The 27,463-nt window shown below is 36.0% G+C and overlaps 2 protein-coding genes and 1 long non-coding RNA gene across 3 annotated transcripts; 1 reads left to right on the forward strand and 2 right to left on the reverse strand.

The window, feature by feature from the left end:
• On the reverse strand, positions 1-11,887 carry LOC113676031 (uncharacterized). Its single transcript, XM_089181530.1, has 13 exons — positions 11,721-11,887; positions 9,863-11,196; positions 9,448-9,588; positions 9,000-9,096; positions 8,702-8,775; positions 8,464-8,537; positions 3,047-3,142; positions 2,204-2,263; positions 1,888-2,072; positions 884-1,595; positions 823-841; positions 595-732; positions 1-137 (listed from the first exon to the last, which is right to left on the reverse strand). Exons 1-13 carry the CDS (start codon positions 11,828-11,830, stop codon positions 37-39), a joined length of 3,141 nt encoding a protein of 1,046 aa, XP_089037656.1. The 5' UTR covers positions 11,831-11,887; the 3' UTR covers positions 1-36.
• Positions 11,888-13,655: 1,768 nt separating this feature from the next.
• Positions 13,656-17,231, forward strand: LOC149040208 (uncharacterized). The gene is made up of 3 exons (XR_016179883.1): positions 13,656-13,862; positions 16,656-16,763; positions 17,093-17,231. It is a non-coding gene; the product is annotated as an uncharacterized LOC149040208 (long non-coding RNA).
• On the reverse strand, positions 14,180-19,940 carry LOC149040209 (uncharacterized). The gene is made up of 10 exons (XM_089182986.1): positions 19,792-19,940; positions 19,578-19,673; positions 18,656-18,715; positions 18,346-18,530; positions 17,484-18,058; positions 17,130-17,267; positions 16,654-16,750; positions 16,200-16,273; positions 15,791-15,885; positions 14,180-15,552 (listed from the first exon to the last, which is right to left on the reverse strand). The coding sequence occupies exons 1-9, from the start codon at positions 19,879-19,881 to the stop codon at positions 15,797-15,799; spliced, it is 1,404 nt and encodes a 467-aa protein (XP_089039112.1). The 5' UTR covers positions 19,882-19,940; the 3' UTR covers positions 14,180-15,552; positions 15,791-15,796.
• Positions 19,941-27,463: the final 7,523 nt, after the last annotated feature.

Genomic DNA, 27,463 nt, shown 5'->3' on the forward strand with positions numbered 1-27,463 from the left:
CATGTTTATTTTGTTTCTAAAATAAGTCTTTATTACTTACAGGGCAAGAAGGTCGTCTTTTCTTTTCATCACTTTGGAATGGAAGCTATCCAATATAAGCCAGCCTTGGTTTAAGCTTTCAAACTCTTCTTTGTGGTCTATAGACAAAAAGTAAACAAATACATTGTATAAGCTCTGTAAGTTAAGCATGGCTTATAACACCTGAAATAAGTGTAAAAACTTGCAGTATCTCTAGTTAGGGGATTAGCTGTTTTTTAATATGTTTAACACTTTCACTCCTGAGTATGATCAGGACAGAATTTATCCTTACAATATCAAAACAATATAAAGCAGGAAGTTATTAGTCCATTCAATACCAAATTTACTGATCTAATATCATAAGAATTGTACCGCAGACATTAAAGAGAATTACCTATAAGATCCTGGAGTAAAAGATTTATAACTCATTAGTGGGGAAAAGAACTTAACATAAGTTTTTTAATGAAGGAATGCCTGCTCTGAAATTTGACTCAACAAGTGAATGGAACGTATTATTTGTATGATTTGAAATTCCAAAGGCATTTCACTTGATCATTTTGGAAATGGATCACCCACCTGATGACATGGCTCTCTGCATTTCAAGTTTTACTTTTGAGCAGACTTCTTCTGAAGACAATAATTCATCTTGAACAAGCTTCAGTTCCTCTTCAACATAACTGGCCAACTCTGAGTGAAGCTGGCTTCCACTTAAGGCTGAACAAAAAAGTTAACATCAAAAATCAACAAAAATAGTTTTAATTCAGAATAAAAAAATGTGAAGTTATGATTTTATTTAGAGCTTACAGCTCAAGGTCCAAGGAGTCTTACAATAAAACTGTTTGACTGAAAATAAATCAGATCAAACAGGAGAAAAGTAATCAAATTTAAGCCCCTTTCCATTTGGAATGGGAGGCTGGAAAACAAAACAGAACTTACATGAATTTTCATCTCTCTTGGGAATGCACTTCTCTTTTGTTGCAACTTCATCTTCCTCGATGAAAACTGTTTCTCTGTAAACAGTTTCTGAGGGCAACACAAACAAGGAGTCCATTGCTTTGTCATCATGTACAACAAGATGTAACACCTCAGGCTGTTCATCAATTTGAAACCTGACAGTTTTATGAAGGTTCCTTTTACTCTGCACCCCTTTTTTCTCTTCACTCTCTGATGGCAGTCCCTGGTTAGCAGATGGGTGTGGTTGGGCTGGAGCAGGGCTATAATGTGCATGATGAGGTGAAGACTGCCTCCTGACTTTTCCTTTCCCCAGTTTGGTATTGCTTCTAGGTGAGGGATTCACCTGAGCTTCAGCATTTGGGAAGATGCCACCTTGTTGTTGAATAGTTTCTTTATCTTCCCCAACAGCAATATTTGTACCACTTGAGCAGCCAACTTCATTGTTTTTATCTTTCTTTCTGTCTTCCTCAGTGGCAATGTCTGTATTACTTGAGCAACTACGTTTCCTGCGCCTTCTTTTTTTCAAAGATTTATACTTGGTTGTCTTTCCCTCAGCTTTTCTTCTTGCTTGTTCCTCCCTGACCTCCTGCATTATCTCTTCCCATATCTCTTCATCTGTGGGACTGTAAAGGTAATGCAAAAGAGTTAATGGAATTTCACAATACAATTACTTTTAGACAAAACAAATAATAATTGCATGAATAAAAACCATTGAGCAAGTAAACTTTTATATTTTATATATTAGTGGACCCTTGTGCTAATGCAGCAAAAATGATAATATCTCACTTTGACAGTTTACTGATCAAGTTCATGGATCTAAAATAACATTATCATAGTAACTGACTTTTAATTGCCAAACATAAGCTGGATGATCATTACAATAACTAGCTATGGAAATTACTGAAGAATACTCACTGAATGACTCCATCATCTTCCTGGATAATCCATGATAATTCAAACTCAATTTTACCAGAAACAACTTTCCTGATTGCTGCCTTAAGGGTGACAGTAACATCCACTTTTCCAGGCATCTCTGTAATGTAATTGCTGATATCAATACAGCCAGTGGCCAAAAGCTGGTGATGACCACTGGGGAACAGCTAATGATTTCAAAGAAGCAAGAGGAAGATGAACAGTTTTCAGATTTACTCCAAACTGCGTGGAGTGAAAATAATATCAAACGCAAAGAGCAACTACATGCTAATGTAAAATTGAAAAGGGAAAAGCTTACATTACAGATGTAAATATTCCACTGCTTTTCTTGATATTCTGTCATTTCATCCTCTGGGTTCTACAAATACAAATAAACATTGTTTTAAAATAAAGAAACAAACTTGATAACAACAATATTAGGGACCTTGAACAAACCATGAGAATGATGGAAACAAAGATGTGACAAAACAAAAGACCAAATGAGCAGAACAATAGCTAAACACTAGCGTTTAGAATTTTTTTTATGTTGAAGCTGTCCTTGGCCAAACAACAACGTGAAGTAATCAAATTTAGCATGGTCTGTGTACAGGAACACTGACAGAAAATTATTTCAGTTTCAATATGGAACTCAATGTGGCTCACACACATTATGCAGAGGTTGAGATGTGGCACTGTTAGAGACAGTAAAAGCATTCATGTGACCATCCAGGAAATTCCAAACAAAAATATAGATTTATTTTTTAATCAATTTGTCTTCCTTGGTATCATTCTCCTGACTGACTTTAAGCCATATTAAAAACCTTGTGGCTTCAATAAGTCTTCACAACGAAAGATGGACTGTTCTTATTTCAAAACTTCTTAAAACGTAACGCAAATTGAATCGGAGGAAGCAGCAAGCCTGAGAAAAAAACAAGGAAGGCTTCAGTAAGTAGGTATAACGTGTTAACGAAAACGATGGTTTCAAAAAGTTGGCCAAGAATTCCGCACTTCCCCATAGTTCATTATGCATAGAGCTCTTGGATAAAGAAAACTATGACGAAAGCAAGCCTCTTGGACCAAAATTTCGTTTCCGAATGCTGTGGCACTTTACGGAAATCTGTCACCATATTTGTACTTCAGGATGCCTTTGTTTGAAACTTACCTTGAGGAGAGTAAGTTTACTATCTACTGGATCAGGCTCAGGCCAAAAATGAACACCACGATAACCATTTTTAACACCTCCAAACCATGCTACAGGCTGAGAGAAAAATTATTTGGAAGAAATATTTCTTTCACTCAAACTGACGATTGAAAAATTAATAACGTTTAATGAGCTAAGAGAGAAAGGTACGAGATCCAAAGTCTAAGTTGACTACCTTTGTGCTGTATTTCGCTTTCCTTTTTTTCCAAAAAAACTGCAAGCTTACGGGGATACCTAATTGAGGAAGAAAACACGAATGTCAGCATAATGTGAAAAAGTTGCCATAGTTAACCATACTTCTGTTCAGTAGGGATTCTACCCTTGTATAAGCGATTGGCGTTTTACGATTCAAGGGCTGAGATGCGCTTACATCTTTTGTTATTTTGGAATACGACAAAAGGCAAAGAAGTACATGGTATCTTCAAGGCGGCCGCCATGATGTCTTTATGCCAAGACTGGTAACTAGTAAAACGTACCCCCCCTCCCCCTCGCTGTCAATAAGTGACTGTTATCAAAAACTTTCTCTTGCAGCACCGCCGTGAAAAATACCAATTAGCTTAGTATTTGTTTTTCACCGAGTCTTGCAACTTCAAAGAGCAAACAATATTCAGTTTGGGGAGAGACCCTTTGTTTTTGTTGCTTAAGTCTCACGCGGTATTCAACAGTGAAATCGAACTCAACCAAATTCTAGAACGCATATTTTTTTCCTCAATTCAATTAATCATAGTGAAATTTATATTATTTCCGAAATTGCATGCTTCGTCAGAGTTTAACTTTTGATCATTTTCTAATCAGAAAAGTAAAAAAGAATTTGACTTTAGTGAGACAAGCAGCTTCGAAGACTAAACTCTTAATAGAAAAGAGAGAAAGAAAATACTTTATCGTGTCCCTTACCACTTTTTCTTGCGTAATTCAACATTCAATAGTGAAACAGATGCTGTGATCAAAAAATTATCAGCTCTTTCTTTTTCCCGATGGAAAGGTATGAGAACACAAACCATTACTGCTTCTCACAAAATCTCTCAGATGAACTCCAAGGATCTCTGCTTCGTTCATTGTGATGTCATGTTGCCATGAAAATAATTGCTTCGAATGCGTTGCGCGCGCTCAGTGCACTACATTAGAGTGGTTTAGCAAGAGGGCGGGAACGTCATTTCAGAACAGCGCGTGCAGCAAAAATGCCGAGAAAAAACTGGGTCGAGAACGCCGTCGCGTTTTGTTGAAAATTGACTTAGCAGTCGTTTCAACGAACCGTCCACGTTATATATGCTCTTGAATATCCTAACCTTGGCTCTTTAGGATCATTATTAGCTTTGAATTTTCTGTTTCATAGACTACTTGAAGGACAACGAAATTATCATCTTTGAGAGTGTAACAAACACAAACCGAGGATAGTTTACTACAAGTGAGTTGTTGATATGAATCCACATGGGCGATTAAACTTTGAAATTATTTCATTCCAGTTAAGTCTCGAGTCTGCAGATTCATCTATCAAATTTTGAAGCCCACTAAATATCTTCTTTTCTATGATTTGTATCGCTGTCATTTCGTTTCGTGCTTCTAAATTTCAGCACTACTCGTTTTTCTTCAAAATTTTGTAAAATATAATTTGGAATTGAAATCGTCGCCGTTTTTTCCCTTGTTTACTGAATATTCTTCTCAATCATGACAGTACACCTCTTTTAAGCACCACCTTCTTAAGATCAAGCGACCCAACGATGGAGTTGTTTACAATGAGTTCCCGTTTAACCATGAACGAATGAAATTCGCGCAAACTAGTCACCAACGAAACGGTTAGACTGAGGAATCAGAATTCGTTCCTGTTTTATTTTGTTTTTGTTTAATTTAATTTTTAACGAATAAAGTCGTTCAAGACTGAATCAAATCAATAGATTTAGAAAGCCGTGCCGAAATCAAGTTGATTGTTATTTTATTTCGTAGGTGACTTTCTTGTCTAAGTTTTCACCGGCGCTGATCAAAACTAAAGACATAAAATAGTGCAAACCCGAGCTATTCTCGATTTTTTTTATCTCTGGCTTCAAATAGCAGAACACTTTTTAATCACGGTTAAAACGACAATGACAACAAATATCACTGAATAATATAGCAGGTAACCTTCGTGTTGTTTCATTTTGATAAACTTCAACATGAAGCAAGTTTAATTTATTGATGAATTAATTCACGATAAAATGAACAGTACCCGTTCTTAGAGTTTTCATACATGGTTCAAGAAATGTATAAAAAAAAAGCCCTCACGTTGCTTAAAGCCACGCGCAATTACAAAAGGTAACTGAGCCCTAAAATCTTAGATTGCTTGCTGACGATCGTGTTTCCTTTCGGGAATCCAGAATAAATGTCACAAATTCACCGAATAAAACAAAGAAAGGGACCTGGTTATCCTGGAAATGAGTTCTAAAATCATTCCAACCAGCATTATATCGTTTATAAGTGCACAATTAATGCAAATCCTAGGCGTTTTGATCACGACGGGAAAACTAGCGTAATGACGTCCTGAACTTGATGGGGAGAACGGTAACGCTAACACCGGAAGTCGAAATAGAGTCGTGTCTAGATTATCCGCGCGCTTTCCCGTTCTGAAATGACGTTCCCGTCCTCTTGCTAAACCACTCTATTGACTGAGGCCGGTTGGAATAACTTGAAATTTCTCCATAACAGTTGAAATAGAAGTAGCTAAATGAGAAAAATAGTTGCATTTGGGAAAAAAATATCCGCCTCTTTACATCTCCTCACTCGTGTACCATTATGGCGTGAAAGTCGATTCATAACGATTTAGGTAATTGTATTTTTTGTGTTTTCTTCCTATTTATTCATAAAGGAAACATTTAACAGTCAGCTGATACAAGGCTGACACTTTGGTTGAAAAAAGGCGTGCATTAGTACCCCCTTCCCCTTGCCTCTCCCCCTTCCGATCTGACCATCTCGTTTGAACAAACCAAATTCTTACAGTGTACGGAGAGATGTGAGGTGTGATAACAATACTGAACAAGCTACAATCTTAGCCATAATAGTTTAAACTCTTTCCCCTTCCCACCTTAGACCGCCCTAAAAATACAATTAAAGACAGAATCACAAACTGGACAACGAAAGGTAGGTTGGTGTTTTGATAAAGCTTCATTAGGGTTTCAAGTTGACTATTAACTTACGCTCAAGGAGGACTGGAGTGAAATCTGTTGTCATTGTACCAGTCGAGAACTTTTGATATCCTATGCTTGTCTGCTGTCAAGAAGTTACATCCATGGGGAGCTCAACAAGCTCGAGCGATACCAAAATTGTTTTTACTTTATCTAAGGGCGTAAAACGAACCTTTCAGATGAGCTGCGAACGTTCCTTTGATTGTAATTCTCACTAAGTGATATTTTAACACTAGAGGCACTGAATGAAAACTTTTCAATACGATAGCAATTTTGTTTTACTCCGGTGATACAAGTAAGCCCTTACAAATAGCTCTTACTACTAAGCTCGTAGCTACGCCGCAATTTGGAATAATGAATAAAATGTGGTTATTCCTATTTGGCTGTTGCTTAATAGGATTTTTTTTTGAGTAATAAAAAGTTTAGTTCTTTGCCATGTCAACCGTTTGGCTTTTTCAATAATCGTCCACCGTTTCAATTGAGTTCTTGTCGATCTGAGCTAGGCCAGTTGACCTTATAAACCGGTCACAACTGGAAAAAAATGGCTACAATTCTCATCAAAACCGTAAAAACAAGGTCATGAATCGTTCAAATCTGAAATGCCTATGAGGGTAACAATCCGAACCGAGGTGAGGGTATGGTGACTAATGGGAATAATGAAACATGAGAAATTGCTTTTTTATTGGCAAATCAACAGCAAAAGAGTGAGAAGATGGACTTTGTAAAAGACTTGAGAAAAGTCGTGTTTGTTTTTCATTTACATTTATTTACAATTATAAAGGTAAAATAAGGAAATAGCGAAAAAAATCGCAATGAAAAACAGGCAACTCAATATGTTCACGATTGAATAAAAAATGATCTCATGTTAATTTGAAAGAAAAAAACCTAAGGCGATTACGTTACTCCTTTCCCTGGTGAAGTAATGGCGTGACGTTATACTCAATGAGTCCCAGTGTCCTTGTCTTAGCATTCGGTTAATCATCAGCACTGATATGGATTGATCGCAAAGAAAAGTGACGCATGCAGCCAGAAAACCACCCAACATAACCCACAGCGTTCGAATCGCTGTTAATGCAGGTGGAGGAAAAGGGCAATGTTATTCAAAAAGAAAAAAAAGGAAGGAAAAACGAAAGAAAGAAGGAAAAGGAAACGAAAACAACCCAAAATAATAAAAGAGGAGAAAAAAAAGGAGAGGATGAGAAAATTGCAAAAAGAGATTCCGGAACCCAAAGTACAAAATACCTAAAAAAAACCTAATTAAAATTGAAAATACGGGTTAACTTAAAAATGATAAAAGTACCTAGAAATATTTAACCTACCTACCTAAAATCAAACAAAAAAGCGGAAAAAAAAACAGAAAAAGAAAAGAAAAGTACGAACAAAAAAAAGTGGGCAGTGCCAAAGGTGAAGTATTCAGTTACGTGCAGTGATCTTGTAACCGCTTACGTCACTTTCATTACAAATGATTCTATATCAGCGCATCTGATTGCAAGAAAACAAAGCCATTAAATTGAAATACGTAAACTACGACTTCACCTTACATCTATCTACCTTCACCTTTGAAATAAAACGTAATCAAAATAAAAGATAACAGGGTCGTAATGAAAAGAAACCTTGTTAGATCTTTTGTCCGTGATCCTGAACTTAAGATATTACATTCACAAAAGAGGTATTTATACTCATGAAATAGTTCTGAGCAATTAAAAAAAAGACGAGAAAAGATAAAGATAGTTACTTACGTTAAAAAATGAAAATTTTTTTCTACAATAGAAATTATTTGAATTCCTAGTAGTTATTCATAATAGTCACATGAAAATTTGTTTGACAAATAAAGTAATCTCATGGTTCAAGGATAATATCTGAATGATTCTCTAAGAGAAAGAATTTTACATTGAAAAATGAAACTGCTCAGAATTTATAGATTTACAAAGGATTTTTAGTAAGAGATTATAATCTCTTGTTCTTAGGCATATACAAACATCAGTACTATACAAGCCAGACCAAAAAGAAGGAAAAAATTGTGAAAACGAAACTGCAAAAGGAAAGGAAAGTAAAAACAGAATTAGCTTTTTATTTATAATAAAGTCTCTTAAATCAACATAACCCAAATGATTCGTGGCAAACTCATTATAGAATGGAAAGTAAGATTACAAGAAGAGAACCAAAAGCATTTCAACTTAATTAAAATACAAGTTTCTTACTTTTAATGCCGTTTGTTATTCAGACCATGTTGGTCAAGTTGAGGATAAGATCCAGGACATTCTTTTCCCGATCTTTGTGTTCTTTGGTTTTCTTCCAATCTGCCGCAGAAAACGTTATAAAACATTACTCACCATACGATAAGAAAAAAAATAAAAGATTGCATAGAAAAAACCCAGGCGTTAGTAACAGAACACTTGTTTAACATCATACAAAAAAAAAATAAGCATTATCATATTGAAGAAATAACGAAACTGATTTTCACCTTTGACTTCAAACAGGTATTTAAGGTCCTGACGTAAGAACTTCAAACACTCTTTCCGGTTTTGTTGTCTGGAACTAAAAACAACAGAGACGAAAGATAAGGCTTTAATACGATAAACTTTCAAATAGAAATACAATGCAAGAAATTAAAATGCTTAATAAAAAAAGTGCTTATATGTGGTTAATTTAAATCATTCGTTCTGGTTATTGAATATGTATTACCATAATTTGGCATATTGACTTGTTCCCAACTATCGAGCAAGGTTTAAAACAGCTTTATAAGGATAAGATGTACTTACAGAGTGAGAAGGTCTTGCTTCCTTTCGTCAAGTTCAGAACGGAACTTATTTAGTGCTAACCAGTCACGTGATAAGCTTTCAAACTCGGCCTCACAATCTAAAAGGGGAAATTAAAGAAGGCTGCATTTAATTTGTGTTTAGTTAGTTACATGCATCACCCTCTATTTGGCGCGACGGTATACCCGGATAATTGTTTGCAGACTTTACCTCTTCTTAGGTTTTTCTTTTGCGTTGCGTGAGAGAAACCAGGCACTTTGAACCCCGAAAGATTCCTCTCAACTAACAGGATAGTTCGGCTGTTATTTGACGAAGGTGAACAGTTGTTCGAAGGTTCGAAGCTAGGAATTCAGGAGAGTGGCTCTCCAAAATCACTGTTCTGCTTTTTTTGTAGCAAATATGTTAGTTTTTATATATTGACTCATGCAAAGGTAAAAAATAGAAAACTAACCTTCAGTGTCTATTGCTTCTTTCATCTCTAATTCCAATTTAACCATCACCTTGTGTAATGAAAGCAACTCGTGTTCGACAACCTGAATCTCTGTCTCCACATAAATAGCCAACTCAGGGAACTGATTGCTTGCGATGGCAGCTAAAGAAGATTTCAGAAAATACACGTGCTTAAATAATGAAAAGGACAGGCGAATGTATACACATTCTGTTTAAGTTGATATTGAACCAATTAAATCTATTTGGTTAAGAGCAATCAAAATACAAGCAACAGTCAAGAATAAAGGTTTACTTGGGCGTAGATGGGAATGTTTCTAATGACTCTCTTCGCCGGTTCGCTGGATGAAGATGCACTGTTTTACAATACTTTCCGCTCATTAGGATCTATTCTGCAGTATGCTTACAGAACAACTTACCACAGCTGTCTCCACCCTGGCACTCTTCCATAGCAATTACTTCCTCGGAAGGTTGTACTTGCTTGATAATTGATCTCTCGCCCACATTTGAACAATCTTTAGCAGTGGAAGCATCAAGGTTTGTTGATCCGATACTTGCAGGAACATTATCCTTGTTTGTGAAAGGGAGATGGTCAGGAGAGACCTTATCAGATGGGAATGACTGGGCCTTTGAGTCACCAGAAGCTTCTAGGTCAACCTGTTCGTCTTTTTCATTGCTGGCAGCCAAGCCTTGCAATGCAGTCTTTACATTTATCTCTTCTACTGTAGCTATGTTCACCACAAACTGAATATCTTCCAATGAAGAAACAGACCACATGTCAGAAGTATCGATCGACTCCGAGATTGATGAACAATTTTCCTCATCAGTATCATTGGATGGATTGTGTTCCATTTTGTATTTTCCACCATTCGATTCTTTCCGTTTTCTTCTACGCCTTTGACTACGAGTACTGGAGGCCTTGTTGCGCATGTCATCAGCATCACTGGATGAGATATCTCCCATTTTGTATTCCTCATTCATGGATTCTCTCCGTTTTCTTCTACGCCTTTGACGACGAGTACTGGAGGGCGTCTCGCTCATCTCATCAGTATCATTAAATGGATTATTTTCCATCGGGTATTCTCCACTTTTAGAGTTCTTCCGTCTTCTTTTATGCCTTTGGCGACTAGCACTGGAGGCCTTCCCGCTGTTCTGGGACGAGCAGTCATTACCGGTGGTACCGTTGAAACTTGCAAACGGGTTTAGATCCTTTGGATAGTGGCGCATCTCGTTTTCCTTCTTCTTAACACTTGTGGTATCACTCTTTTTTCCAGACTGCTTCATATTCGGTGGAGGGGGGCGAGGTGGAGCCGCCTTACGAGTTGGTGGTTGACGCGGTGGAGGTATCGGAGGAGAAGGACGGGCTGAAACAGGACGAGGTAAACCAGATTGGGATGGACTGGTGTGAGAAACAGAAGGCCTCTCAGAGAGAGGCAGTGGTGGAGATGGAGCTTTCCTTTTGACCTTTGTTGGTCCTGATCTTGTTTTATTGCGGCCTCGACACGAAACCGCCTGAGAACTATTACCCTTAGTGTCAGCATCAGCTTTCGCTTCCTTCTTTTTCTCATGGTTAACAACGACGCCTGACAATGGAGCAAGTGCAGCAGCATTGACCTTTGTGGTGGCTACCTTCGAACAGGCAGCAGCACTGGTAACATCGCCATCGCGCTTTTCCTTTCGGAAACTCTTTAAGGAACTTGGACGCGACAGTCTCCTGCTTTCTTCCCTGATGGTATCTTTCTTGTTTGGGAGACTGCAAGATAATCACAACGGTACAGTGAATTCAAGTAATCAAAATGTTCCCTTAATACTCTAAAAGAGCAAGAAGTAATACTTTGACTCAATTTTTTATGAACTTGCTTTATATCTAAGCCTTCCTTGAAAATAGAGATTCGAAAATTTGGGATCTTGTTATCTTCACATCAGTCTATCAGAGGTTTTCAGTTTCATTTTTCTGAGTCTCAATTGCCGTCATATCACCGCGATTTCCAAAAATCATTTCATTGGCCTCTTTAAACTGAGATTTGGCGCGCGTCGATGAAACTAAAAAATCGCAAGTTAAGTGGTAAATTGCTTGGAGTCATTCAGTTTTTGTCCCAGACTTAAAAAACTGTTGGTTTTTTTTCTTTTGCTGGCGTGTTTTCTTTTGTAACGGCTGCTTTATTCTCTTGCCGTACCAAAAGCGCAAATAGAAAAAAAACTTCACCTAAATCTAACATGCCTACATTTATCGGTGATCTTTCCCGATGAGTTTTCTACTCTTTTTTCTCCACTTACCATTTGTCTTTGGCACATTTCACAGTCGGAGAAGGAACCGAAGCTCTCAATTGTAATTCTTGATGATTTTTACTTGGACTTTTTCCACGCATTTTCTTCAAAAAACTCATGATTGCTTCCTTTTGTTGAAAACGATCACATGCGTTTCAGAGGAATGAAAATCTTCTGTTTATCCATTGTGATGTCATGTAGCCATGACGATAGCTTCCAGTCTCATTTCTAGTGTAACGCGCCACTGTAAATGGTGCTTTCGATTTTTCACAGGAACGAAAGCTATGACTTGATTCAAAATAAATGATAAATCGTCATACTTCTGTATATCAAACTTCCTCCGTAACGAAAAAAGCCGTAATTGTTTTATACTGATGAGCACGCCGAAATACCGTTCAGTTAAGCGTGATGACGATGCGTAAAGCCAATATTAGATACTAACAGAAAATCACGCAAAAACTCTGAGACGTTTCAAAAATAAATAAACTGCTTGCAGTTTACTAGTTGGCCATATAGGAATAAAAATAAATGAAAAGTTTTGTTGTTCGGTTGATTTTCCTCGGAAAGCCAGCATTAAAGTTGACAGCGAAGTGAATCTAGCATGGATATTACAAATGCCGTTTATTTTTAATTGTCTTTTTATTTGCAAAATCGTTCCTAAAATACCACTTGGCCTTTTTAATTTCACTTTTTTTATTTTTACAAGGGAGCTATAAAGTTATAATTGTCAAATTCACCAAAGACCAGGCGTAGAAGTGTGAGTTTTGGGTGTTCCTGTTTGGAATTGCAATTTTCCCATCCGTCCTGCCTTGGTAACCTTTCTTATATTCATGTGTGACGTGCGTGATCTGATCAACACTGTGGTTGACGTGTACATTTGTTTAATTTTTCTTTAACTCTTGATTATCAAAACTTTTTCGATTGCTTATTTTCAAGACTGTCAAAAGACTTTTTGAAGGCTTTTTTTACAGCCAAATGTATTTACAAGTTTATTCAAATTGATAAGTTCAGTTTATTTTTATTTACGGACTTTGAAGTCTAGCCTTTATAGGAACAGCGAGCGTTCAGGTAACTAGCTACAATAGACTTCGGTCAAAATGTTTCGACTCAAACATACCTAGATGAATAAATGGTGAGGAACCTGAAACTTGCCGTTGTGAACTGCGTTTTCAGAAAGTTGCCGAATCTTTGTAGGGTCTCACTCCTCTTTAGGCGTATCGTTCGTGTGTTTTTAGTTTTTCCAGAGATTTACTTAAGAGGAGTATCTAAAGCGTGGAACCCGTAATAAACGATAATTGTCATTATTGTTATAGTTCAATAGTTCGATATTAGGATGTGTATACAAGCTGCTCCATATCCATTCATTTGGTGTACGTAAAGAGGCAACGGCTTGTTGCTCAGGTGCTAGATTCTCGAGGCAAGCTTGCCTCGAGAAATTCAGCACCTGAGCAACAAGCCGTTCCGTCTCTACGTACACCAAATGAATGGACAAATGATTTTCGACAGCTACAACTTGCCAGACGTGTACATGTGTCATGCGTCATGCTATCTCATGACCTATGACGTAATTGAATTGAAGGGATTTCCAAATTCACCGGAAGTAATGTCATTTTTCCAGCCCGAGTGCAAATTTACGTTCTCTTGTTTCCAAAATTTTCCTTAAGCACTGGTGATGTTAAATGGAAATTTCAAACTTTGCCAGGTAAGTGTGTTTGATTGAATAATACCCAGTAATAAACAACAAACTATCGCCTTCTTTATTTCTGCTCCCGCTTCCTTCCCTCGTGTAGATCCCGCTTCCCGCCCTCTCCCGTCCCCTGTTCTCCCGGGCTCCTGCCCCCTGTCCCCCTCCACGTTTCGATGACAGTGGTAGAATTAGCAACCAGGCGATTTTAATGCCATGATGACACAGTTACGCAAATTTTTTTTACCGTTTATGTTTGTGATTTTCCTTCTTTTAAAATCTTGCACAACAGTTCTAATCTGTGAAGTGGGGTGAAAGCTCTGAGTGGATAGTGACCTGTGTATCGCATGGTACCATACATATCCTGATTATCACATTGCTTGTTATCAGAATTGATCGACCAACAGGAGGCTCACAGCACAAACTGTGTATCTGAGCTCTCCGAGTGCCAAGTCGACACATGACAAGTGAGTTAAGCTGGTTGTCTTGCGATCGAAAAGTTATTGTTATATTTGGTGTCATAACCATTATTTCTTTGGTTTGTTTCTTTATCACTTGCGTCAAGATCTCTTCAATCTTGACCGGCTAAGGTAATTTTAAAACGGGACGATAGACATAAGCGCGGGAAAAATTGAGCAGCGACTAGTCTTAGTCTTGCATTTGGGGTGAGTTTTCTGGCCTAATCACCGAGAATGGTGAAGTAAAACTGTGGCAATCACGGATCACTTTAATTTCGACACTCAATGGAAATGGCCTCATGAACACAACAATGATCATCACCTACTTTACAACAACAAAGTTTATTAATACTTAACTTACAGGTTTTTCTTTTCATACTTTGAAGCCACTGTAGAATTATCTCAAAACCAACATTCATAAAAGAACATTAAAAAATAATATGATAAGTAGCCAGAAACTAATTACAGGTTTTTTTCGTACTTTGAAGCTACTGCAAAATGATCTCAGTAGTAATGTACATACAAAAGTACTACAAACTAAAAGAAACCATCCAATAATAACAGGAAGTTATGAGCATAAACTTTTAACTTTTTTTTAAATTTCAGAGCCACTGTATAATGACCTCAATACCAATGTCAGTACAAGAGTGTTACATATAAAATGTTATGCAACAAAGATAAAAACTTCATGTGTGATTGACAAAAAAGACTTCAACTGCACCAAGAAAGAGTTTCAAGCTTAAATTAATGAGAAGGACTGACATGTCACAGATTTGAAAGGTCAAGATGAATTGATTATGTCATTATTTCTGTGAGGTTAAGTTCTGAATATATATTGAAGTCACACTGATTGTCTCTCAGTCTCCATAACAATGTGTTCCCCCAACATCAGCAACAATACTGATTCACTTATAAACCAAACTGCCACATGTGCACATGTAACCACTTAGCATGACTGTTGACATTTACTTTGCTTTACCTCAAAAAATCTTCAAGACGTAAACAAAGTTTTTCTTCAGTTTTAGGCAAGTTATATTGACAAGAGAGTATGAAGTCTTTTACCTGTGAATTACTATTTGAATAGTAGATCTTTTGAAAATAAGAAAAATAATTTGAAATGTGTTACTTTGACAGTGGCTTCATGAATATTGCAGGAAAAAAGTGTTTTTGTACAGATGATAAACTTCACAAACCATAAGATGAGCTAGTTACAAAATATTGTTTACAATTAAGACAGGAGATCTGACTTATAAAACTACTTAAGGTACATCATATCAAAATAAGGAAAAGGATTTGGAATGTGCTGTTATTACAACTTACAGTGGCTTCATAAATACTGCAGGAAAAAATTAATTCTTAAAAATTTAAATCCCATTAAAAGATTGAAACAAGAATGCACCATGACCTGTTTACACAACATATTTTGGACTATTTACAAAGGATTATTTACAAAGTGGAGAGAAAATGTTTCATCAAAAGAATTTTTCTTTCTGAATATAGAGCACTCAATATCATATAACATTTTTAGAAAAATCATACTTAAGATACTGTTATAAATGAACTTATTACAGAACAATTTGTTTGAAAAAAGAGCAGCAGCATGTTCTTACTAAAACGCAATTCTTGCCTTAATTTTTTCACAAGAATCCAAAACACAAATGACCAATATTCAAAAATAGTAGATGGATTTTCATTCATTCTGAAATGCAAAAAAGAAAATAAACCAACATAAGAACATCTGCACCACTTCATATGAGAGAATTATAGACAGTACATTTTATTGCTAGATTGTAGTAATCAAAAACACTGAAAATTAAATTAGCTATAAGCCTTGAATTTCAACTAATTAAGATACAACATTGACTGCTATTATATGAAGTGTTAGAGTCACAATTAATAACTTGCATTTCAAATTAGTTAAGATTACTGTTTCTTACCATTATTTAGGCATGAAGGCTTTGCTGGCGAATTGCAGCAATGAGTCCAGCAACTCTTTTTTCATGAGCTTTGTTCTCATCTGTTTTCCTACACCCTAAAATCAAAATACAAAACATTGTTTCCTTCATCTACATTTTGGCTTATGCCTTTGGCCCTGAAGAGTGAATAGCATCTAATTTCTCTTTAGAATATTACAAGGATAAAGGAAATGATCACTATGTAAAGAAACGCAAGGTTGTTAAACAAATTCACCTGTCAGCACCTTATGAAATGTAAAGACAACACTTTGGAGTATTTATATATATACAGAATGATGTTAGGGTGTAAAGGGTTAAGAATCAAGGCTCACTAAACCAGTCCCAATAACACTAAACTGAGAAAAAGGAGGAGAAACAACTGAATACTTACCTTCCACTTCTGAAAGGCATCTCAAATCTGAACACAGCAAGTTAAGACAATTTTCAATGTTATTTCCTTTGTCACTATATTGGTGAAAGGAAAACAGAAAATCAAGCAAATCTGCCTCAAGCTAAATACAACCTTTAGTTAAGCAGAACCACTACAGTCTCTGAAAAACCCAAATAAATAACAAGGACAAACATTGGAACTTCTCGATCTCTAAATCAAATATTATTCAATCCATTGCTCGCATTTTTTATTATTAACAATAATAAAAATGAATCCAGAGAAACTAATTAAGCAATATATGATAGATAGATTAGTTATCCATATCAAAGGCAGTTGGTAAACATATATAGGCACCTGTGCAGAGTTATTGGATCATGGATTACAATGTAAGACTACAGTTTAGGTCACAATGGACATGTTTATTTCGTTTCTAAAATAAGTCTTTATTACTTACAGGGCAAGAAGGTCATCTTTTCTTTTCATCACTTTGGAATGGAAGCTATCCAATATAAGCAAGCCTTGGTTTAAGCTTTCAAACTCTTCTTTGTGGTCTACAGACAAAAAGTAAACAAATACATTGTATAAGCTGTGTAAGTTAAGCAAGGCTTATAACACCTGAAATAAGTGTAAAAACTTGCAGTATCTCTAGTTTGGGGATTAGCTGTTTTTTAATATTTTTAATACTTTCACTCCTGAGAATGATCAAGACAGAATTTATCCTTACAATATCAAAACAATAGCATTAGTCCATTCAATACCAATTTTACTGATCTAATATCATAAGAATTGTACTGCAGACAGTAAAGAGAATTACCTATAAGATCCTGGAGTTAAAGATTTATAACTCATTAGTGGGGAAAAGAACTTAACATAAGTTTTTTTGAAATTCCAAGGTATTTCACTTTATCATTTTGGAAATGGATCATCCACCTGATGACATAGCTCTCTGCATTTCAAGTTTTACTTTTGAGCGGACTTCTTCCGAAGATAATAATTCATCTTGAACAAGCTTCAGTTCCTCTTCAACATAACTGGCCAACTCTGAGTGAAGCTGGCTTCCACTTGAGGCTGAACAAAAAAGTTAACATCAATAATCAACAAAAATAGTTGTAATTCAGAATAAAAAAATGTAAAGTTATGATTTTTATTTAGTGCTTATAGCTCAAGGTTCCAAGGAGTCTTACAATAAAACTGTTTGATTGAAAATAAATCAAGATCAAAAGTATTCAAATTTAAGCCCCTTTCCATTTGGAATGGGAGGCTGGAAATCAAAACAGAACTTACATGAATTTTCATCTCTCTTGGGAATGCACTTCTCTTTTGTTGCAACTTCATCTTCCTTTATGAAAACTGTTTCTCTGTAAACAGTTTCTGAAGAAAACACAGACAAGGAGTCCAGTGCTTCTTCATCATGTACAACAACATGTAATACCTCAGGCTGTTCATCAATTTGAAACCTGACAGTTTTATGAAGGTTCCTTTTACTCTGCACCTCTTTTTTCTCTTCACTCTCTAATGGCAGACCCTGGCTAGCAGGTGGGTGTGTTTGGGGGGAAACAGGGCTAAGATGTGCATGATGAGGTGAAGACTGCCTCCCGACCTTTCCTGACCCCACTTTGGTATTGCTGCCAGATGAGGGATCCACCTGAGGTTCAGCATTTGGGAAGATGCCACCTTGTTGTTGAATAGTTTCTTTATCTTCCCCAATGGCAATTTTTGTATCACTTGAGCAGCCACGTTTCCTGTGCCTTCTTTTTTTCAAAGATTTATATTTTGCTGTCTTTCCCTCAGCTTTTCTTCTTGCTTGTTCCCCCCTGACCTCCTGCATTATCTCTTCCCATATCTCTTCATCTGTGGGACTGTAAAGGTAATGCAAAAGAGTTAATGGAATTTCACAATACAATTACTTTTAAACAAAACAAATAATAACTGCATGAATAAAAACCATTGAGCAAGTAAACTTTAGATTTTAGGTGACCCTTGTGATTATGCAGCAAAAGTAATAATAATATCTCACTGTGAAAGTTTATTGGTCAAGTTCATGGATCTAAAATAACATTATAATAGTAACTGACTTATAAATGCCAAACATAGGCTAGATGATCATTACAATAACTAGCTATGGAAATTACTGAAGGATACTCACTGAATGACTCCGTCATCTTCCTGGATAATCCATGATAATTCAAACTCAATTTTGCCACAAACAACTTTCTTGATTGCTGGCTTAAGGGTGACAGTAACATCCACTTTTCCAGGCATCTCTGTAATGTAATTGCTGATATCAATACAGCCAGTGGCCAGAAGCTGTTGACAACCACTAGGAGACACCTAATGATTTCAAAGAAGCAAGAGGAAGATAAACAGTGTTCAGATTTACTCCAAACTGTGTGGAGTGAAAATAATATCAAAGAGCGACTACATGCTTGCATAATATTGAAGAGGGAAAAGCTTACATTACAGATGTAAATATTCCACTGCTTTTCTTGATATTCTGTCATTTTATCCTCTGAGTTCTACAAATACAAATAAATATTGTTTTAAAATAAAGAAACAAACTTGATGACAACAATATTAGGGACCTTGAACAAACCACAAGAACAATGGAATCGAAGATGTGGCAAAAGAAAAAAGACCAAATGAGCAGAAAAACAGCTAAGCACTAGCATTTAGAACTTTTTTATGTTGAAGTCAAATCAAATTTGACGTGGTCTGTGTACAGGAACACTGACAGAAAATTATTTCACTTTCAATATGGAACTCAATGTGGCTCACACACATTATACAGAGGTTGAGATGTGGCACTGTTAGAGACAGTAAAAGCATTCATACTGCTATGAAGGAAATTCCAAACAAAAATTTAGATTTATTTTTTAATCAATTTGTCTTCCTAGGCATCACTCTCCTGACCGGTTAAGGTCCCTATTAATTTTGCCTGTGCAGTGTCTTTTAACCTACAGGAAGTGTTATTGTGAAATAAAGTTCATATAATGGTTTTGGCAATATAAATTTAATCATCTGTCCTCAACCGTTTCGTAGATTCAATAGCGTTTCATAATTTTTTTTTCTCTTCAGTTGCTGTGCTTTTAACTTTTACAATGAAAATTATAATATATTTAACATTAAGATGGACTGTTTTTATTTCAAAATTTCTTAAAACGTAACGCAAATTGAATCGGAGGAAGGAGTAAGCCTATGAAAAAAGCAAAGAGGGCTTCAGTAAGTAGGTATAACGTGTTTACGAAAACGATGGTTTCGAAAAGAAAACTATGACGAAGGCAAGTCTTTTGGACTAAAATTTCGTTTCCAAATACTGTGGCACTTTAAGGAAATCTGTCCTCAAATTTCTACCTCATGTTGCCTTTGTTCAAAACTTACCTTGAGGAGAGTAAGTTTACCATCTACTGGATCAGGCTCAGGCCAAAAATGAACACCACGATAACCATTTTCAACATCTCCAAACCATGCTACAGGCTGAGAGAAAAAGTAATTGCAAGAAATATTTCTTTAACTCAAACTGACGATTAAGACATCAATAACGTTTAATGAGCTAAGAGAGAAAGAACAGAGATCCAAAGTCTACACTGACTACCTTTGTACTGTATTTCGCTTTCCTTTTTTTCCAAAAAACTGCAAGCTTGTGGGGAAACCTAATTGAAGAACAAAACAAGAATGTCAGCATAATGTGAGAAAGTTGCCATTGAGATGCACTTACATCTTTTGTTATTTTGGAATATGACAAAAAGGCAAAGAAGTACATCATATCTTCAAGGCGGCCGCCATGATGTCTTAATGCCAAGACTGGTAACTAGTAAAACGTACCCCTCCCTCCCCCTCGCTGTTAATGATTGACCGTTATCAAAAACTTTCTCTTGCAGCACTGCCGTGAAAAATACCAATTAGCTTAGTATTTGTTTTTCACCGAGTCTTGCAACTTCAAAGGGCAAACAATATTCAGTTTGGGAAAAGACCCTTTGTTTCTGTTGCTTAAGTCTCACGCGGAATTCAACAGTGAAATCGAACTCAGCCAAATTCTAAAACGCATATTTTTTCCTCAATTCAATTAATCCCTAGTGAAATTTATATTGTTTTTGAAATTGTACGCTTTGTCAGAGTTTAACTTTTGATCATTTTCTAATCAGAAAAGTAAAAAAAAGTCTGACTCTAGTGAGACAAGTAGCATCGAAGGCTAAACTCTTAATAGAAAAGAGAGAAAGAAAATACTTTATCTTGTCCCTTACCACCTTTTCTTGCGTAATTCAACATTCAGTAACGAAACAGATGCTGTGATTAGAAAATTATCAGCTCTTGCTTTTTCCCGACGGAACGGTATGAGAACACAAGCCATTGCTGCTTCTCACAAAATCTCTCAGACGAACTCCAAGGATTTCTGCTTCGTTCATTGTGATGTCATGTTACCATGAAAATAATTGCTTCCAATGCATGTTGCGCGCGCTCAGTGCACTGCATTGACCAAGGCCGGTTGGAATAACTTGAAATTTCTCCATAACAGTTGAAGTAGAAGTAGATATATGAGGAAAATAGTTGCATTGGAAAACAAAAAATGTCTGCCTCTCTATATTTCTTCACTGGTGTACCCGTTTGTCTCCATTATGGTTTTAAAGTCGATTCATAACGATTTAGGTAATTGTATTTTCTTCCTATTTATATCTAAAGAAAATATTTAACAGTCAGCTGATACAAGGGTGACACTTTGGTTGAAAAAAGGCGTGCATTTGTACCCTCTCCCCCTTGCCCCTCCCCCATCCGATCTGACCCTCTCGTTTGAACAAATCAAATTCTTACAGTGTACGGAGAGATGTGAGGTGTGATAACAATACTGAAAAAGCTTTAATCCTAGCCATAATAGTGTAAACTTTTTCCCTTTCCCACCTTAGACCGCCCTAAAAAATACAATTAAAGATAGAATCACAAACTGGACAACGAGAGGTAGGCTTGTGTTTTGATAAAGCTTCATCAGAGTTTCAAGTTGGCTATTAACTTACGCTCAAAGAGGACTGGAGTGAAATCTGTTTTCATTGTACTGGAAGAGAACTTTTGATATCCTATGCTTGTCTGCTGTTAAGAAGTTACATCCATGGGAATTTCAACGAGCTCGAGTGACACCAAAATTAATTTTTTCTTTATCTAAGGGCGTAAAATGAACCTTTCAGATGAGCTGCGAACGTTCCTGTGATTTTAATTCTCCCTGAGTGCTCTATTGTAGTAATAATCACTAAGTGGTATTTTAACACTAGAGGCACTGAATGAAAACTTGTCAATACGATAGCAATTTTGTTTTACTCCGGTGCTACTAGGACGCCCTTACAAATAGCTTTTACTACTGAACTCGTAGCTACGCCGCAATTTGGAATGAATACGAAATTAAAATTGGTATTTGAAAGCTCCACGGAAATGTTCGTTGCTTCTAACAAACGAAGAAATTGGCGATCAGAAATCACAATGATTTATGGAAGTTAAAATAATAATGATAATAGTAGTTATAATACTACTAATAATAGAAATAATAATAGTAGTAATAATAGTAATGATGATAAGAATAAAGATAATAGAAGAAAACGTAATGGGGAGACGCGGGGTTTATTTTAAATGGAGATCGTCTCAAAAATTTTGTAAAGTTGACGGTTTTAAAACGTCAAAATTAAAGCTACGCCCAAACTACATTTTTACGCCCGTTTAATGTAAGTTACTACTATGTATCTTGGGCAAATTCCAAGGAAATTGAACAGTTTTTATCTTACGTAAATGTTTCCGCATTCTGCACCATCATCCTCTTTGGTTTTTTAATATACCCGGAATCGGTGGCATGGTATCACCACGCCCCACCCCCCCTCATCCTCCGCCCCGAGGCTTGTGGTTTCATGGCGCTTCTGACATGTTTCTTTGACTATGTACGAATGTTCGAGCGAACAAAGCTGCAATAAAATGTCCGCCGGGCACACAACAATGGCAGAGAGATTAAAGAGCGCGGTGGGACTCTGTTTTAAAATGTGGTTATTCCTATTTGGCTGCTGCTTAATAAGATTTTTTTTTGAGTAATAAAAAGTCAAGTTCTTTGCCATGTCAACCGTTCGGCTTTTTTAATTATCGCCGACCGTTTCAGCTGAGTTCTTGTCGATCTGAGCTGGGCCAGTTGACCTTATGAACCGGTCACAACTGGAAAAAAATGGCTACAATTCCCATCAAAACCGTAAAAACAAGGTCATGAATCGTTCAAATCTGAAATGCCCATGAGGGTAACAATCCGAACCGAGGTGAGGGTATGGTGACTAATGGGAATAATGAAACATGAGAAATTGCTTTTTTATGAGCAAATCAACAGCAAAAGAGTGAGAAGATGGACTTTGTAAAAGACTTGAGAAAAGTCGTGTTTCTTTTTCATTTACATTTATTTAAAATTATTATTATTATTACAAATCAAAGTAAGATAAGGAAATAGCGAAAAAAATCGCAATGAAAAACAGGCAACTCAGTATGTTCTCAATTGAATCAAAAATTATCTCGTGTCAATTTGAAAGAAAAAAACCTAAGGCGATTACGTTACTCCTTTCCCTGGTGAAGTAATGGCGTGACGTTATACTCAATGAGTCCCAGTCTCCACGTCTTAGCATTCGGTTAATCATCAGCACTGATATGGATTGATCGCAAAGAAAAGTGACGCATGCATCCAGAAAACCACCCAACATAACCCACAGCGTTCGAATCGAATACAGGTGGTGGAAAAGGGCAATGTTATTCAAAAAGAAAAAAGGAAGAAAAAACTAAAGAAAGAAGGAAAAGGAAACAAAAACAACCCAAAATAATAAAAGAGGAGAAAAAAAGGAGAGGATGAGAAAATTGCAAAAAAGATTCCAAACCCAAATTACAAAATACTTAAAAAAAACCTGAGTTAAAATTGAAAATACGGATTACCTAAGAATGAGTACCTAGAGATGCATAACCTACCTAACTAAATCAAACAAAAAAGCGAAAAAAAACAACCGAAAAAAAGAGAAGTACGAACAAAAAAAAAGTGTGCAGTGCCAAAGGTGAAGTATTCAGTTACGTGCAGTGATCTTGTAACTGCTTACGTCACTTTCATTACAAATGATTCTTTATCAGCGCGTCTGATTGGAAGAAAACAAAGCCATTGGATTGAAATACGTAAACTATGACTTTACCTTAGATCTATCTACCTTCACCTTAGAAATAAAACGTAATCAAAATAAAAGATAACAGGGTCGTAATTTTTTTTTTTTTCAATCAATCAATAAACTTTATTTACCCTCAAATTTACAGTGTAGCACTCGGATGCTAATATCTTCAAGCAAACTGCATTAATAACTAATTATAATAAAGAGATTTATTCTATAACAAATAGGATAACTAACTACCAAGACAACTAACTAACAAATCATCTTGATGTAGAAAGGTTTGCAGTTCCTGCCCTTTTAAGTAAATTATTGTACCCAGTAGATAACAGTCGTCGAAAAGAAGTAAAATCAGAAAAAATGCGGTGATGGTCAGGAAGAGAATTCCAAGATATTACTACCAAGTAACTAAAGGAATTGATACCATAAGAAGTGGTCAATGGTTTAGGCAAACAGAGTATATTATGTCCTCCTAAAGAATAGGTGCTAGAGCGCAAGCGAAACATATCTTTTAAATATCTTGGATAATCAGAAAAATGTAGACATTTAAAATAGTAAGAATCATGTTTTGTAAACGCTTGTCCTTAAGGTTTACAGTTCCTGCCCTTTTAAGTAAATTATTGTATTCAGAGTTAAAATCCTTGAAAATAAATCGAAGAATACGTTTGTTTAAAAGATCCAATTTATCAGAATCTTTTTTATCAGAGAAATGCCACACCATAGTACAAAAATAAAAGTGAGGAAGTATAAATGCCTTATAAAGACGTAGCATGGTTTCAGTGGACATCAGTTTGCCGAACCTTGTCATAACGCTAAACTGATTGTTTACCTTTTTACATATAGAGGACACATGTTGCTTAAACGTAAGATCTTTATCAATTGTGACGCCAAAAAGTTCTACTGAGTCATTTACTGAGAAATTAAATTGATGATCAGTTTTTCCTAGTATCATCCCTTGGTGTTAGCTGGGATTTGCTATCATTCCATTGATCTCATACCAGGCATTTGCTGAACTTACCTCACGCAAGATACGCCTTTCCAAAGATTTTTTTTTTTTTTTAATAGTATCTCTTTATTGCGCCGTACTCTCCAAAGGGAGATGTTAGTCTACTTACAATAAAGTTCAATAATACAATATGAATAACATAAAACGATAACTTTACCATATCCGAATACAATACGTTGATTGAAAAGCTATTACTGCTAAATTACATTTGTGCATTGAGACTTTGATACATTAAATGAGGAACTATAACAAAAGTGAAAAAAGAAAAAGAACGTAAGGAGTATTGTTTGAAGTGTTTTGGTGAGAGTTTCACTGTTTGCAGGTGTACCACTAAGTTTTTTATTTATTTACTTTTTTATTATTTAAATTTTGTTTTTATTTTATTTTGTATTTTTTAAAGAGAGTTGAGATATTTTAACCGCATTTGTAAGGAGCTAGTTATTGACGGTATTTTCAATTAGGTCCCTTTGGTGAACTGCATTCACAAAGTCGTGGAGGACAATGGGCTTGTTGTTAAGTTTACAACTATAGATATAATAACGCATGAATAGTGTGACGTAGTCGAATTTCTTGGTGGTACTATTCTCGTTTAAGTTGGAGGTAATTCCGAATAAAAGTTCCTCCGTAGTTGGGGAGAACTGTGAATTGTACGTTGTGTTAAACCACCGAATGACTTTCTGTATGAATGATTTCGTAAAGGGACAGTGAATAAAGGTGTGATCGATTGAGTCTTTTTCCCCACAAAAGCAGCATTCTTCGTCAGTTTTAATACCATATTTGAATAGTTCTCTCTTTGTCACCACGATTCTATGAATAAACTTAAATTGAAATTCTTTTAGTTTTGTTTCTTTGCACAGCTTTCGTATTGACTTAAATATCTTTGCCCATTTTTCATCATTCAAAGAAAGTATTTCGCTCCATCTTTTAGGACCTGCCTGACCTCCAGTGTGGATTTTAGCAATTAAAAGATTATAGAAATCCCTTGATTTGGCTTTATCAAGGTTGAGCGTGAAATTTCCGTTGAGGTGAAAAAGATGATCGTTACTTGTGAAAAACTGATTATTAACTGATTCTATTTGTCTTGCTTTCGACCGTAGCCGGTCAGGTATGGCACTAATAATCTGAAAATACTGGAGGAAGTTTGTCTTGCAAGAAAACTTTCCTTTAAATTCCTGGAATGAGAGATAGCTACCATCCTCCTTCAACAAGTCTTTAATAGAAACGATTCCCTTCTCCATCCAGTTGCTGAGATAAACGGGTGTTTCATCTACTAGAATTTCTTTATTATTATACAGTACTACATCACTTTCCTGGTCGTAACCGTAAAGTATTTTTAATTCTTGAAAGAATTTGAGAATGTTCTTATAAAAGGCTGGCAATTGAGGGAAGTACTTTGTGTCGTAGTTGCATTTTAGAAGAAAATTTAAGCCCCCCTTTTTCCTGAAATAGTGGTTTGGGACAGAGCACCAATTTTTATCTCCAGCATTCAAAAGTCTAGGAATCCATGCAAGTCTCAAGGCTTTAAACATAAGATCTACATCTGTCATGCGTAGCCCACTCATAATAAAGGGCCATTCTAGAGAATCAAAAGCCTTACGAAAATCAAGAGCTATAAGAATGCCCGGAATTTTTTGCTCTTTTGTTAGGTCTAGAACGTCGCTTATAAGTCTAATGTTTTCCCCAATGTAGCGTCCTTTTACAAAGCCTGTTTGGTCTGGATGTATTAAGTTCGGCAAAACCGTTTCTAATCTTTTGGCTATTGCTTTCGCAGCGATTTTTTGATCGACATTCAGTAGGGTTATCGGTCTCCAGTTATGCAGGTCGAGTAAAGAGCTGTCTTCCTTTGGTAATAAAGTAATAATGCCCCTTCTTTGCGAGATGGTAAGTTCATTTTTCTCGTAAGCCTCGTTTAAGCATGCCAGAAGATTTTCGCCTAATAGGTCGTAGAAAAATTTATAGAATTCCACGGTGAATCCGTCTTCACCTGGCGCCTTATCACTTTGGAAAGATTCTAGTACATTTTTGCACTCATCATAACTTAGAGGACCTTCCAAGTTGTCCCGATCGTCGTCTGAAAGTTTTGGTACTTGCAAATGCTGTGTAAATTCATCGTATTCCTCTTGAGAGAATGTTTTTGCTGATGTGTACAAGTCTCTAAAGTAAACTTCAATTTGGTCGAGGATCTGTTTATCATTGATTGTAGTGGATTCATCTTCTAGGCGAAGTTCCCTTATGGTCTTTTTATTATAATTCCTTTTTTCCATATTGAAAAAATATTTTGTTGGTCGTTCGCCCTGTTCTACCCAACGACATTTCGCTCTAAACATCGCTTGCTTTCCTTTATTTTCGTACAGAGACTGAAGTTCGGATTTAAGGTTGTCATAGTGCAGCAAGATTTGATTAGTATCTGGCGAGAAAAAGTTATTACAAATAGTGTCGTCTAACTGTTCGAGCTGGCGTTTAATATCCTCTGCCCTGTCTCTGGATACTTTTGCTTTGTATTTCGCATACGAGATAGTCGAATTCCTAATTTCCATTTTGATTAGCTCCCAGGGTCGTAATGAAAAGAAGTCTGGTTAGATATTTTGTCCGTGACCCTAAACCTAAGATATTACATTCACAAAAGAGGTGTTTATACTCATGAAATAGTTCTAAGCAATTTGAAAAAAGACGAGAAAAGACAAAGATCTTTATCTTTTCTCATCTTTTTTTAAATTGCCTAGAATTATAAGATAGTTACTTACGTTAAAAAATGAAAATTTTTACAACAATAGAAATTATTTGAATTCATAGTAGTTATTCATAGTAGTCACATGAAAATTTGTTTGACAAATAAAGTAATCTCATGATTCAAGGATAACATCTGAATGATTCTCTAAGAGAAAGAGCTTTACATTGAAAAATAAAACTGCTCAGAATTTATAGATTTACAAAGGATTTTTAGCAAGAGATTATAATCTCTTGTTCTTAGCTATATACAAACATCAGCACTATACAAGCCAGACCAAAAATAAGGAAAAAGTTGTGAAATCGAACCTGTAAAAGGAAAAGAAAGTAAAAACAGAATTAGCCATTGTTATTTATAATAAAGTCTCTTAAATCAACAT

This window comes from Pocillopora damicornis, chromosome 9 (genome assembly GCF_964200805.1).
Source record: "Pocillopora damicornis chromosome 9, jaPocDami1.2, whole genome shotgun sequence".
NCBI classification, from domain to species: domain Eukaryota; kingdom Metazoa; phylum Cnidaria; class Anthozoa; order Scleractinia; family Pocilloporidae; genus Pocillopora; species Pocillopora damicornis.

Excerpts from the sequence above, each read along its gene's own strand:
- LOC113676031 (XM_089181530.1), bottom strand. The coding sequence starts at position 11,830 with ATGAGTTTTTTGAAGAAAATGCGTGGAAAAAGTCCAAGTAAAAATCAT. Across the intron at positions 3,143-8,463 it reads TCCTCAACTTGACCAACATG|CCTGTAGCATGGTTTGGAGG; the intron begins GTCTGAATAACA and ends TTTTTCTCTCAG. Across the intron at positions 2,264-3,046 it reads GTAAACTTACTCTCCTCAAG|AACCCAGAGGATGAAATGAC; the intron begins GTAAGTTTCAAA and ends TTGTATTTGTAG.
- LOC149040209 (XM_089182986.1), bottom strand. The coding sequence starts at position 19,881 with ATGCTGACATTCTTGTTTTGTTCTTCAATTAGGTTTCCCCACAAGCTT. Across the intron at positions 16,751-17,129 it reads GCAGAGAGCTATGTCATCAG|ACCACAAAGAAGAGTTTGAA; the intron begins GTGGATGATCCA and ends TTTTGTCTGTAG. Across the intron at positions 16,274-16,653 it reads AAAGATGACCTTCTTGCCCT|TGACAAAGGAAATAACATTG; the intron begins GTAAGTAATAAA and ends TCACCAATATAG.